The 13,095-nt window shown below is 53.7% G+C and overlaps 5 protein-coding genes across 5 annotated transcripts; 3 read left to right on the top strand and 2 right to left on the bottom strand.

Annotated features, from left to right (window-relative positions):
* Positions 1–174: 174 nt before the first annotated feature.
* On the bottom strand, positions 175–1,020 carry N0V89_011562 (uncharacterized protein; the record flags this gene model as incomplete). The annotated part of the gene is made up of 2 exons (XM_056220293.1): positions 175–850; positions 1,013–1,020. 2 exons carry the CDS (start codon positions 1,018–1,020, stop codon positions 175–177), a joined length of 684 nt encoding a protein of 227 aa, XP_056065596.1.
* A 1,468-nt stretch (positions 1,021–2,488) lies between these two features.
* Positions 2,489–3,858, bottom strand: ATP3 (atp3 gamma subunit of the F1 sector of mitochondrial F1F0 ATP synthase; the record flags this gene model as incomplete). The annotated part of the gene is made up of 5 exons (XM_056220292.1): positions 2,489–2,617; positions 2,667–2,800; positions 2,852–3,439; positions 3,745–3,752; positions 3,854–3,858. 5 exons carry the CDS (start codon positions 3,856–3,858, stop codon positions 2,489–2,491), a joined length of 864 nt encoding a protein of 287 aa, XP_056065595.1.
* Positions 3,859–4,257: 399 nt separating this feature from the next.
* TOP1 (DNA topoisomerase 1) lies at positions 4,258–7,285 on the top strand (the record flags this gene model as incomplete). Its single annotated transcript, XM_056220291.1, has 4 exons — positions 4,258–4,309; positions 4,475–4,707; positions 4,758–7,100; positions 7,151–7,285. The coding sequence occupies 4 exons, from the start codon at positions 4,258–4,260 to the stop codon at positions 7,283–7,285; spliced, it is 2,763 nt and encodes a 920-aa protein (XP_056065594.1).
* Positions 7,286–9,287: 2,002 nt separating this feature from the next.
* N0V89_011559 (uncharacterized protein) lies at positions 9,288–10,603 on the top strand (the record flags this gene model as incomplete). Its single annotated transcript, XM_056220290.1, has 4 exons — positions 9,288–9,360; positions 9,411–9,572; positions 9,647–10,204; positions 10,332–10,603. 4 exons carry the CDS (start codon positions 9,288–9,290, stop codon positions 10,601–10,603), a joined length of 1,065 nt encoding a protein of 354 aa, XP_056065593.1.
* Positions 10,604–11,657: 1,054 nt separating this feature from the next.
* N0V89_011558 (uncharacterized protein) lies at positions 11,658–12,417 on the top strand (the record flags this gene model as incomplete). Its single annotated transcript, XM_056220289.1, has 2 exons — positions 11,658–12,024; positions 12,080–12,417. The coding sequence occupies 2 exons, from the start codon at positions 11,658–11,660 to the stop codon at positions 12,415–12,417; spliced, it is 705 nt and encodes a 234-aa protein (XP_056065592.1).
* Positions 12,418–13,095: the final 678 nt, after the last annotated feature.

Raw genomic sequence — 13,095 nt, 5'->3', positions numbered from 1 at the left:
AGGGGACACAAGTTGGAAAGTATACAATCTAGGAAACAGGGTATCGAGAGACCGGTTTTGGTAGGAAAAGAGAACGCCCTTATCGGATGTGTGCAACTGTGGATATGATGTCCAGAGTATGTCGTAACATTCCGCGATGAAATTGTCGTATGACAGCGCATCTAGGAGATTGTCTCAAAGCTCAGCAAGCGCCTCATTGCACAACCTCTGTATGCTAGATGGGTCGAACCTCGGACGGAAGCTTAGGTTCTTCCTAATCGAGCGCAGCTGATCCATCTCGCTTTCGCTGCAAGTCGACGAGTCGCGACTCTCGGGTCTTGAGCTCCAAGTCGAGGTACGCGAGCGTGCGAAGGAGCCACGCGGATTCGACGTATTAGACTTCAGCTGCTTGACGCCGTGCAAGTGGGCGTGCAGCATAGACAGAAGATCAAACAGCTCAGCCGAAAACTGCTCCTCGTGATATGCTCGAGAGGCGTTGATGGTCGTAATTGGGGCGGGTCGTGACTTCCTCCCGGTTCGGAAGGAAGAAGAACGTGAGGGTGTGTGATCAGCGTAGGGACTGTCGACTCGGTCCCAGTTTCTGTCTTCATCGTCGCTTGCAGCACTGGATGCTGCTGAACGGAATGAAAGACGAGAGATGCGTCGGAACTGAGTAGTTTGCATGTATTCAGACAAGGGTGAAGCCGGTGAGAGGAGTTCTTCCAAGTTGTACGGCTCGCTTGGTGTGAGAATGTCGATGGCAGCGCGGTAGTGCTTTTCAGCGAGCTCGAGTCCGGTAGAGCGGTGCTTCAATGTCGTTTCACGTGCCATTGCGTCGTGAACCAAAGCGAAGTAGAAATGCAGATAGACTCTGTGGACGGGATGGATCTAGCCGCTTGTCAGAAAATGCGCTATCGAATGAGATAGTGCCACATCAAAAGTCAGATTACCCTGAGTCGACTCAAAGTTGTGGTCTAGTACTGTCGTAGCAGTGGGATATGAATGGAGTATAAGAGAGTCATCATCAACATACCTCCTCATAATGACGTGACAGGTAGCGTTCGCACACATTGGCACATTGGACATAGCGCCGTGACTGGAAAAGCTGCTTGACTTCTGGAATGATTGCCTTCATGTGGCAGTACTGATTTTCGGGGACCATGGTGTTGTACTGAATCAGGTCATTAGCTTCGGATCAGTCATTGCGCATTTGATTCTGGCAACTTACCTAGAGAATTTCTCCAGTCGTGAAATGATCTCACTAGGCCACTGTAGGTATTATAATCGGTCGTGCGTTCGAATGTTGACTCGAAGCGTATTGCTCGGTCTTGACGTTCAATCGGAAGTTAGTGCAGGGAAAGTAGGTAAAGAAGAGAGTGAATGGCGGCAATGCAGGAGAGGCGTTGATAAGGTTCAACGAGCGGACAAGATGGACGAATGTAGGCGCGACAAGTCGAAGCAGACCGGCTGAAATTTCGAGAGGGGCGCTCTGCACTGTAAAATGCAGGTGTTGTTTCCTGCTCGTTGCCGGGTAAAGCGTGCAGGGATGCGAGCAAAGCGGCCAGTCGTGGATACCCCAGCAACACTTCACAGAAGTCGCGAAGAACAGAAAAGAGAAAACTGACGGGAAGGGACATTAAAAGGCCATGTTATAGCCTCAGGCGACCACCCTGCAGACATTCGTGTCAAGGCGGGGCTGTTGGGGACGGCAGGCGCAAACTGGTGGTTTGTTTCAACGGCCTGCACGCTCTTGCAGTGTTGAAACAGTCGCGAGCTGCTGCGACCTTCTACACTTGCCTGAAGCGGAACGTACTTGTCCGGTCTGGGATGTTCGCAGCCAGAACAGGCATGAAAAGGACTATCATCCGACTCACGATACTCAGCCGTGCCGCTTTGGTGTTTGTGGTTGTTGGAATTTATCCAGCGTTCATGGATGGTGCGGTGACCGCTCCGCCTACCAGCCACCAACGGCCCTTGAATGTGACGATGACTGCTCCTCTTGAAGGACCTGTCCGACTGATGACGCCCAGCGACGACAATTTCTTCATGTACCCAAGGGGGCGACTTACATGGGAGGAATCCACAAAGAAGATCTTCTGTCAGTCAACCTTGGGATCGGCCCCTGCCACGTGGAGCGTGAGTCGGGCGACGCAAAGCCTATCTTTGGCCTACGAATTCATGATCAGTTATTAGGCCCGATTTGTATCGTCTTTTCAAACCACAGCGGTTCGGTATATGCTCCGTCGTGTAAACACTCTCGCTAGCCCCTCTGGAGCACATAGACATCACGACTGCTCTATCTTCGACTGATGGTCGGACTGTATTGCTCAGTAGTAGGGCTCTAATGCGTCAGACACGTGTATGAAAGTGCGCACGAGTTTTGTGACTAAAAGAAAATCAGAGGCTGATTAGATGACAAAGGAGCATATGGACAAGCTTTATTCTACACAGCCTGGCTCAGGGTAGAGAGCCGACATTTTGGGTAAGTAGTCTAACATCACGAAATCCTCTAGCTGTCCTCTGAAGCGGCCGCACCAGTAATAATCTCGACAAGTTCGCCAGTAATGACGGCTTGACGGGTACGGTTGAAGAGAATCTGGAACTTGGTGATCATGTCACCGGCGTTCTTGGAGGCGTTCTGCGACGTATTAGTGTCCAGTTGATGTATCGGATTTATCTCAACTTACGTCCATAGCGTTTCGTCGGGCAGACTGCTCGCATGCGTGACCCTCGGCAAGAGCCCAGTAGAGCGAGTTGGCGAGAGCGTATTCGCGGAGGTTACCGAGAACTTCGTCGTCGATCTCGAATGCAGCGTAGTTGGCTGAGACCGGTCAGCATTGTGTCTCATGTCCTTGATTCGTCCTTTACTTACGCGACTGCTGGATGGCCTCCTCAGAGTAAGCCTCGATCGGGGTAGCCTCGTAGCTCTGAGCGTTGAGGAACTTGTTGTAGATGATCTTGATGGAGGCGTAGTCGGTCGGGAGAGTCGAGATCTGGTCGGCGATGGCGGAAGCGTCGGCGAAGGTAGGAACATCCTTTCCGATACCAGCGAAGCTGAGAACCATGTTCTTTCCGTTGGAACGGGATAACTGGGCCTTGCACTTCTCGCCGATGACAACGAGGTCGGCCTCGGGCTGCTCAAGGAGGAGCTTCCTGGTCGCCCTGGACATGCCAGAGTGGATACCACCGCAAAGACCCTTGTCGGAGCTGCAGACCACGATCAACGTCTTCTTGCCCTCGCCCTCCAGCGGCTTGGTTTCGGCCTGCTCGAACACGGTGTTGGACGTCTGGCCGTACTGGCGGGACTCGGTCATGGCCCTCTGGGCGCGGGTGAGCTTGGTGGACGCAACGATCTTCATCGTCTTGGTGATTTTCTCAATGTTGCGAATCGACTTCAGGCGACCCTCGATCTCGCGCAGGGTGGCATAGGTGGCCGCGGAGGGGGCATTGAGGGGCGGGCCTAGGGAATCACACGCGGGTCAGTTCCTGATGCAATTGGAGATGCAATGGCTGAGCGGGCGAAGGGGAGGTAGCTTGCGAGACAGAACTTCATACCGTGCGGCGGCGGCCAGGCCAGCCCTCAGAGCCGGACGCGCAGCTCGTGTAAGCATCATGGGCGCAAGGAGGAATTGAGATGGAGCGGAGATGGCAGACAGCCGGCGGGTCCGAGGTCGACTGCGTGGTGCTTGCGAGAGGTGCTGCTTGTGCTTCGGGGCTTGCAAGAGTTGCACCTGCCCTGCGCTTGCGCGCTAGCGGTAACATTACATAAGCACCTCTGAGCGCCGTCAGGCGGCGGTCACCACGGCGAAGGCAACTTGCAGGGCGACAATACGCAGTGCGGCCATTAGTGAATAGTGACATTGCTGTCACTCACCGCATGAACAATATGGTATGGATGGGTGAATCTGCCTCATTAAGAGGGCGCTATTCGCTGCGACGTGAGTGATTGTTACGGGAATATTACCGACTTAGCGGCTGCAGCAGGGACTCGATCGCGAGTCTCGTTCGTTCGTTGCCTTTGACACTTAAAGAACCCGCAGCCCTCATTCTTCCTCCAAACCTCGCCTTTTCCTTTCCACCATCGCCCGACCGCCGCACCTCACGCGGCGAACCGTGCTCTGCCTTGCACGCGTCCTTTCAGGTTTCTGCCTGCCTCTCAAGGCACGCCAATTCGCTACATCGCACGCTCCCGGGCCCTTGCCGGGCAAAGCTGAACTTCGTCGTTCTCGTTTTCCCAACGTGTACCGCGCACACCAACAGCGTCCATCCACCCTCACCATGTCCTCATCCGACGACGACGCGCCTATTGCGCGTGGCAGGGCTAATGGTGGTGAGTCCCTCTGCTTTCTACGCAAACCGTTTGTGTCACCTTTCACCTATAAGTCCGCACGGCACGCGACGCTTCTGTGTCCTTAGTCGCGCAGGGCTCGCCTCAATCAACCTTCATCACCGCCGCCTCTCAACACCATGGCCCGGACTGACGTATACTCAGTAGCAAAATCCGAAGACCACGTTCCTAAAGCGATCGACCAAAAATTGGACAAGGAGTTTCCCTCCAATGGTCATGTTGAACCCGGTGTGTCCGTACGCATGGGCCCGGTTGACGAGATGGATGTCGATGCGCCAGCCACGAACGGCAACGTCAACGGGAAGCGCAAAGCTCGCAATAGCATGCCGAACGGGAAATCCTACAAGGAGGAGAGCTCTGATGAGGATGACAAGCCTTTGGTTCGTTCTGCCGCTGGCTCTTTGTACTCTAGCATGCTGACCAGTCCCAGAACAAGCGTAGGCGGACATCTCAGCAAGTTGCGCAACCTAAAGACGAATCCGAGTCCGAACTCAGCGATGTGCCATTGGTCTCGCGCAAGCCTCCGAAGGCCACCCCCGCTCAGATTGGCGAGTCATCGGACTCAGACACTCCGTTGAATACGAAGTTGATCAAACAGAAAGAGAAGATCGAACAGGCTGCCTCAAAAGAAGCTAAGTCCATTCGCAATAAAGAGAAGGCTGCGCCTAAGCGCAATGTCAAAGAGGAGAGCGACAGCGACGACGAGCCCATCGTCAAGAAGAAGAAGCAGCCAGCGAAGCGCGCATCGAACGGCGTGAAGAAGGACGAGTCCGACTCCGATGCCCCTCTTGCAAAGAAGAAAGCCCCAGCAAAAGCTCCAGCAAAAGCTCCAGCAAAAGCCACAGCAAAGGCCACAGCAAAGAAGGTGAAAGCCGAACCCGCAACTCCTGCAAAGAAGGGCAAGGGCAAGGCTAAAGCTGAGACCAAGACTGAGCAGGACGAAGAGGCTCAGGATGAAGAGGATGAATACCGTTGGTGGGAAGACCCAACCAAGGGTGATGGCACGAAGAAGTGGACTACCTTGGAACACAACGGCGTTGTGTTCCCGCCCGAGTATCAACCTCTGCCGAAGCACGTCAAGCTTTTATACGACGGGAAACCAGTCACGCTCCACCCGGAAGCCGAGGAGGTTGCCACCTTCTTCGGTGGTATGCTGAACTCTACCCACAACGTTGAAAACCCCACCTTCGTCAAGAACTTCTTCGAGGATTTCTCTGTGATCTTGAAGAAGACTGGCCACGCGAAAGACAAAGACGGCAACACAGTCAAGATTACAAGTTTTGAGAAGTGCGACTTCAAGCCGATCTTCGATTGGTTCGAGTCTGAACGCGCGAAGAAGAAGGCTCTTTCTGCCGCCGAGAAGAAGGCGCTCAAGGCAGAGAAAGACGAGGCTGAAGCACCTTTCATGTACTGTATGTGGGATGGCCGCAAGCAGAAGGTCGGCAATTTTAGGGTCGAACCACCAAGTCTTTTCCGCGGTCGTGGTGAGCATCCCAAGACTGGACGCGTCAAGAAGCGAGTCATGCCGGAACAGATCACGATCAACATCGGAAAGGAGGCCAAGGTGCCGGAACCTCCAGCAGGCCATCGTTGGAAGGAAGTGAAACACGACCAAGAAGGCACTTGGTTGGCTATGTGGCAAGAGAACATCAACGGTGCTTACAAGTACGTCATGCTTGCAGCAAACTCCGACATCAAGGGCCAAAGCGACTACAAAAAGTTCGAAAAGGCACGAGAACTGAAGAAGCACATCGACCGGATTCGAAACGACTACAAGCGTGAGCTGAAAAGCGAGAAGATGGCAGACCGTCAGCGCGCCACGGCCATCTATCTCATCGATCAGTTCGCTCTTCGTGCGGGTAACGAGAAGGGTGAAGATGAAGCCGACACTGTTGGTTGCTGCTCCCTGAAGTACGAACATGTTACCCTGAAGCCGCCGAATACCGTCATCTTTGACTTCCTGGGTAAAGACAGTATCCGCTTCTACGACGAGGTCACTGTCGACGAACAGGTCTTCAAGAATTTAAAGATATTCAAGAAATCGCCCAAGACATCCGGGGATGATATCTTCGACAGGCTCACTACTTCGGCTCTTAACAAACATTTGACAGCCTACATGCCTGGCTTAACCGCCAAGGTCTTCCGTACCTACAACGCGTCCTGGACCATGGCTAGACTTTTGAAAGAGATGAAGGCTACGGGTACTATCCCGGAGAAGGTCAAGCAATACAACGATGCCAACCGTCAAGTCGCCATCCTTTGTAACCACAAGCGGACTGTGGCTGCCGGCCATGCAGGATCTATCGAAAAGATGCAAGACAAGATTAATGGTCTTCGGTATCAGCTCTGGAGGACCAAGCAGATGCTTATCGACATCGATCCTAAGCAGAAGAAGAAGAAGGGTGCCGACTACTTCGAGCGCCCTGAGGATCTCGATGACGAATGGGTTAAAAACCACATCGAGAAAGAGGTGGAAGAGAAGCGCACAAAGATCACAAAGAAGTTCGAAAAGGACAACGAGAAACTCAAGGCCAACGGCGAAAAGGAGATGAAGCCCAAGGAGCTCGATGAGCTCCTGAAGGAGGCTGACGACCTTGGCAAGAAGATGCGCAAGGAACACAAATCTGGGAAGGTCGAAGCAGAGGGCAAAGGTCCTACAGTCGATAAGATGGAGACGAACGTTGAGAAGCTTAACCAACGGATCGAGAACATGAAGATCCAGATGGAGGATAAGGAAGGTAACAAAGAGGTGGCATTGGGTACTTCTAAGATTGTGAGTCTCTTGAACGCTGAGATGGATAAGCGAAAGCTAACTTTGACTAGAACTACATTGATCCTCGACTCACGGTCGTCTTCTCGAAGAAGTTCAACGTTCCCATTGAGCGTTTCTTCTCAAAAACACTGCGCGAGAAGTTCGATTGGGCTATCAAGTCGGTTGATGAAGACTGGGATTTCTAAGCACGAGACGCCGTCCTCGAAGTCTGTTTCCGGTTCTACATTTTGCATATTAAGGGGGCATTTGAGTGGGCGTTGATCTTGAAGATGCCATTTAGTGGCTGAAGGAGGGTGCGATCTATTTCTTAGTCGAAAGGATTGTGTACGGATTGTGGTCGGTTTGCTTTGCGCATGGTTCCTGTCCGAGTTGAGTGGCGTCTGTTCTTCTCCAGCATAGCGGTCGGGGTTGCCCACTCAAGAGTCTAGTCCTGGCATACATATACGCCTCACCGTAGAGCTTGCTTTGTGCATGCATTGGTGGGGTCATTTATTGATAGACGCTGGAAAACACAAATCACAAATCCCAATCGCAGTGGCCGAAGGTGTAAGTCGGACTTCCTGGCAGTAGGACCTCTTCTGTGTGATCACCGATGATACTGCATAATATTATACCTCTAGGTGCTTATCATAGAGAGTTACCCCAGGGTATACTATTCTTAGTGCTATTGATGACGTTGATTCTAGCAAGAGAGGGTCTACTAGCAGTGCGAGTTGTTGGCTGGACCTCTATCTACCTGGGTAGTTAAAAGTCCGAGAATCGCAAAGTCCTGTCCCATTGGCCGGTGACGCGTACATGTGGATGGCAGAGAATGCATGCAGGTGCGGGACGGATGTTGCATTGGGCGGTGAGCTGCAGGCGAACCATGATAGAAGGTGGGAGCGGACTCCACACTGAGTGCAGCTCGCTTGGTCTGTTCTATTTTGTCAATTGGAGGGGCCTAAAAACGCTCGTGCATGGGGTCGTGGCTTCTCGGGTTTCTTAGAGCATCGAGACAATGTAGGAACGGGAGGCGAGGTGCGCTGGCAATAAGGCGACGGGCTGCGTTAGAAGCGGTCTGACCGCCTTATTGAGTTGTTGGATAGAGCAGAGGGGCTTGCATGGTTTTTGGGAGGAGGGGCCCTGCCAGCCAATCCAATGGTGATGTGCATGCAGCCTCATATGCCCGCCCGTTGATGTGCAATGCGATGCGCGCCCGATCTGGGCCTAGGATTGTCATGTGGTACAGAGATTGCAGTGGACGGCTGGCATGGCGTAGAGAGACATTGGGTGGCTGTGGGCACGCTCGCGTTGCAGATGTAAAGACCGTCTCAGAAGTGTTCATCTGCCTCGTCCCGCAAGCGGTCATGGGTGCAAGCACGATCGGGATCGCCCGGTGCGGGACGATGCTCGTGCGAGCAGTATTTGCTTTTGGAGTTCTTGACGAACCACAGAGATAGGCGCCGATGGTGGTCGGCAACGAGGCCGACGCATGTCTGGATGACCCAGGGACGGAAGCCCCGTCACCCCGCTAAGGGTGAACGTTCGTCATGCGTCGACGGCGGGAGCAAGCGCCGCCCTTGTGGAGCCAAGTCATGCTAGCCTGCCTCCAAGATTGGTACCGCAGCGGACACGGCCAGCAGCCGCCTTCGCGGTGCCTGGCGGGCAGACGTCCGCCCACCGTCTGCTGCCACGGCCGGGTTCATGCAGACGGAACATGCAAGAGCGATATCGACGAGAATGGACACTGAGCGCCACGGCGTGCATGCACCCAGTGCTCCACAGCCTGCCCGCCTGGGGCACGATCCAATGCGACTGCTCGTACGCTACCTGACGCCTCGGTTGATCAGCTAGAAGGCTGCTGCATGCCACTGACTCTGGAGCACATAAACTCGACGTCGCCACAAGAAGCCACCGAAATTGCCCAGGCTCCCCATTTTCTTGATCATCCTCCACCTCCTCGCATAGCTGCGTGAAACGGCCTCTCCAATCGCACGTTACGCGCCCCCTGCTCGTCCTGCGCTCTGACGGAATCGGAGAGACGGCCCTGACCCTGCACGTCGCAGCCTGAGCGACATCAACGTCCATCCTCCGCTCCGTGCAGACGCCTGCGATACCAGATACACACCAGCTCGCCCACACCCAATATCCAGTCGCACTCTTAATTCGAACCGCTTCCACCATTTCCTCTCGGTGCGCGCGCTCGTCATGGCTGTCGAAGAGGGGAGCAGCACCCCCGCCGCAAGCGACAAGCCCGCTGTTTTGATCATTGGTGGGCTGGGTGCGTCATGCGGGACACACTTGCGACGACAATCGCTAACCACGCAGAAGGCTACACTGGGCGCTTCCTCGCCAAATACATTCACGACAACAACCTCGCCTCGGACATACGCCTTGTCGACAAACATCTGCCAGAGCTCGCCTGGCTCGCCCCGGAATTCAAAGACGTGTGCACGAGGGAGCGCTTCGTGCAGGCCGATGCGTCGAGAGAACGTACGTCCGACATGATGCCAGCAGTCGCTGGTCTGGAGCATGCTGGGTAAGAAAAGCTGGCTGACTAGGCGCAGAGTCGTTTCCCCGCATATTCGACCGCCCAGATGGCAAAGAGTTCGACTTCGTCTTCAACTGTGGCGGCGAGACGCGCTTCTCCCAGGAGGATGAGGTATACAAGCTGAGGACATACGGCCTCTCCATGGCTATGGGCAAGGAAGCTGCCAGGCGCAAGGTCAAGTGCTTCGTCGAGAGCAGCACAGGCATGGTTTACAAGCCGGATGCGGTCCCGCGGAAAGAGACCGACAAGACGAAGCCGTGGTCAAAGCTCGCAAAGTGGAAACTGCAAGCCGAGGAAGACCTGGCCAAGGTCGAAGGCTTGAATCTGCTGGTATTCCGCATGGCGCACGTCTACGGTCCGTACACGAGCAAGTTCCTGGGGACGGCACTGTGCATGGCCCGCGTGTACCAACACTTGGGCAAGGAGATGAAGTGGCTGTGGAAAGAGGATCTGCGGACCAACACCGTGCACGTTGAGGACGTTGTCCGAGCACTTTGGACAGGCGCCGAGTGGTACATCAAGGCCCCGCGCACATCACCTCAGACCTTCAACATCGCCGATCACGGAAATACCTGTAAGTTGATCGCCCCGTGCATCCGCCCAATCAAACTATACAATTCTCCGAATATTGCAAAATCTCGCTTCCCCGAGCATTGACCTCCCCCCACCTTTCCGGCCGAGTTTGGCTAACAATTCGATAGCCCAAGGCCATATGGCGTCCCTAATGCACGACACTTTCAACATTGGGACCGGCTTCCACGGCGCGCTTATCTCTACCTTCGCGAGGATGAACCTGGATCATGTTGTCGACGAGGTTAACGACGAGACGTTGGATCCGTGGGCGGATCTGCAGAACAAGGCTGGCATTAGCAATTCGACTCCTTTGACTACGTTCATGGAGAAGGAGTTGCTCCATAATACGGATCTGAGTCTAGATGGCAGTGCGTTTGAGCGGGAAACGGGGTTCAAGTAAGTCATGCGAGAGGTGTGAAGGGTTTGTGAAGCGACTGACGTATTATGCAGATATCAGCATGAAAAGCTGACGAAGGCCGAGGTGGAGAAGGTGATAGAGAGCTACAAGGCGATGGGCTGGTGGCCGTAGTCCTCGGCTGCCCTTGCCGTATCCTCTTCGCCTTCTGATACCCCGTTTTCTACGCTTCACGATATCCCGATCCGCTCGACGTCTCGCTCGCTACGTCATGGTGGAGATTTTCATACTCTCTTAATACTCTGATGCGCTACAACACGGCCGCCCTTGCATTAGCGGAGTTTCTGGCTTGCATGCATTGTTTGGAGCGTTGATCAGAGCTGTCGTTATTCTTACTCATCTTCGCATTACATCACACCCTTTTGTACTAGATGAGCATCTTGTGGTTGACGTTCGGATTTGGAGTAGATGCTAGGTTTATATGCTTCAATGCAAGATTTGTCGATGAAATTGATGAGTGTAACCTTATATAATGCTTTTTTAGGAGTGACTCTAATTCGCGCGGTAGCCGCGTAGTGGTTGGTACGAGGCGTGTGTACAGATTAGTTATCATTTTGCAGGTATGCAGGAAAGATGTTCATCATATCTTTGCTTTGATCTTAGGTCATGTTCTGCATCGTACCTAGGAAGACGGGGCAGTGATGCTTCGGTTGCAAGCGGCAGCCGTGGTGAGATAGTCTCGCCGACGGCCCGGCGACGAGCCGATGGGAGGAACCTACATTCCGCGATAGCTACGGAAGTAACTCTTTAATCAGAATGGAGGATTTCGGTAAAAAGAACGAGAAAAAAGAAAATAGACATAGAAGAAGGTGGTGAAACTTGAATACCGTCTCTCGGTAGACTTACTATAACTTTTGTTACCTTGGGTGCATCGTCGCGCACATGGAAAACCCGCCTTCCCCATGGTTTCCGTTAGCGTAGATTGACATTGACGGGGAAGCACGGGGAATTCTTTCCCTCCTTCCCCACACAAACTTGCCAGAACCATGTCTACCAGCAAATCCGCTGCTATGTCTGCTCAGAGACTTCCTCGCCCTCCATGACCTCGCCGGACATCAACCCTCCAAAACCCACCCCACTGTCCCTCCCAGCTTCCGCGCTCAATGCGCCTACTGCTCTCCCGCACCACGACTCCGAACAATTTCTGCGAGGTGACAGACATCGTACAGCGCAAGAGTTGGAAGACATATGTTATGATCGGCCGTGGTCCACGCGAGACAGCTCCCTCCGCAGTCTAAGCAGGCGACCCTCCCAAACTAGCACCGCGACAGATACCTCGGGCCCTCGCACGCATCGGCGGCTCCACCTGCGGCGCCAGGCACCACGGTGGTATGATGGCATCGTCGGCTTCTGGACGAAGAACGTCAGTGTGGCGATTGAAGAGGGGAGCCATAGGGATCATTTGGGTGCGTCTTTCCCCGTTTCTACCCCTACACCAGTCGCTGATGGATTCAATTCTAGCCCTCGAGCGAACGTTCCTCGGCTACCTCCGCACCTCCCTCGCCCTCGCCATGACGGGTGTCATCACCGCACAGCTCTTCCGCCTACAACACTCCGTCTCTCCTGATCCGCGGATTGGCTACTACGTCCTAGGTGTACCGCTCGCAGCGAGTTTCATTTCGCTGGGGATGCTGGTGCTGATGATTGGCGCGTTGAGATTCTGGAGGCAGCAGAGTGCGATGGTAAGGGGGAAGGTGTATGCGGGTGGGTGGGAGATTGCTGTTATTATGGCGTCGAGTTTGGCCATTACAGCGGTCACGTTTGCGATGTTGGTATGGGTGGATGTGAATAAGGGATGAGGGAATGGGCGAGCAGAGAGTGTGATCCCCGGGGTTGCGGGCATTTTAGCGTTGCAGCGTTAGTCTCGTTCACATGCATAGGCTTTGTCCTGAGTAGAAAGTCAATGTCTCGAGTTCGTCTCCTGAAATTTTTGAGATCGTAAACACTCATTGTCACGGCATCTGACTTCTCTACAAAGTTCATCATTTCCTCGCCCCGGGTGTGTTTAGCACAAGAACATTTACCAGTCTTGTAATTCGTTGTTGAAGTAGAATTCTTGTAGAACCCCTAACGCCCGTTTCGACTATCATAGTAGACCAACCGCTGGCTTGCACTTCTTTCACATCAATCGTTTCACAACACCACTAAGATCTTTGCCTCTTCAAAATCACTCAAACAACGCAATCCAAGAAATGGAGCCCCCATCACCATCCGCGGGAACCCAGGCTTGGAATCTAGCATGTGCCACGCCCCACGCAAGCTAAACCACCAACGTTTAACAGCCACGATCCCCCCGCGCCGCTATCCGAGATGACGGGCCTAGTGTCACGACCAAGTCTTCGCCCATGGAAGATAAAAATGTCTAGGGCTGTCCTAACGATGTACTTCCTACCTCGTACTGCATGCTTCTACATGTTTTCCCATGGAAATGGTTGTAAGAGTATAGGCAGTGCAGCCACATTCCGGTGAACATTTCT

Source organism: Didymosphaeria variabile (assembly GCF_027946475.1).
Source record: "Didymosphaeria variabile strain IMI 356815 chromosome Unknown scaffold_9, whole genome shotgun sequence".
Taxonomy (NCBI): Eukaryota; Fungi; Ascomycota; class Dothideomycetes; order Pleosporales; family Didymosphaeriaceae; genus Didymosphaeria; species Didymosphaeria variabile.
This window is presented reverse-complemented; position numbering and strand designations above follow the sequence as displayed.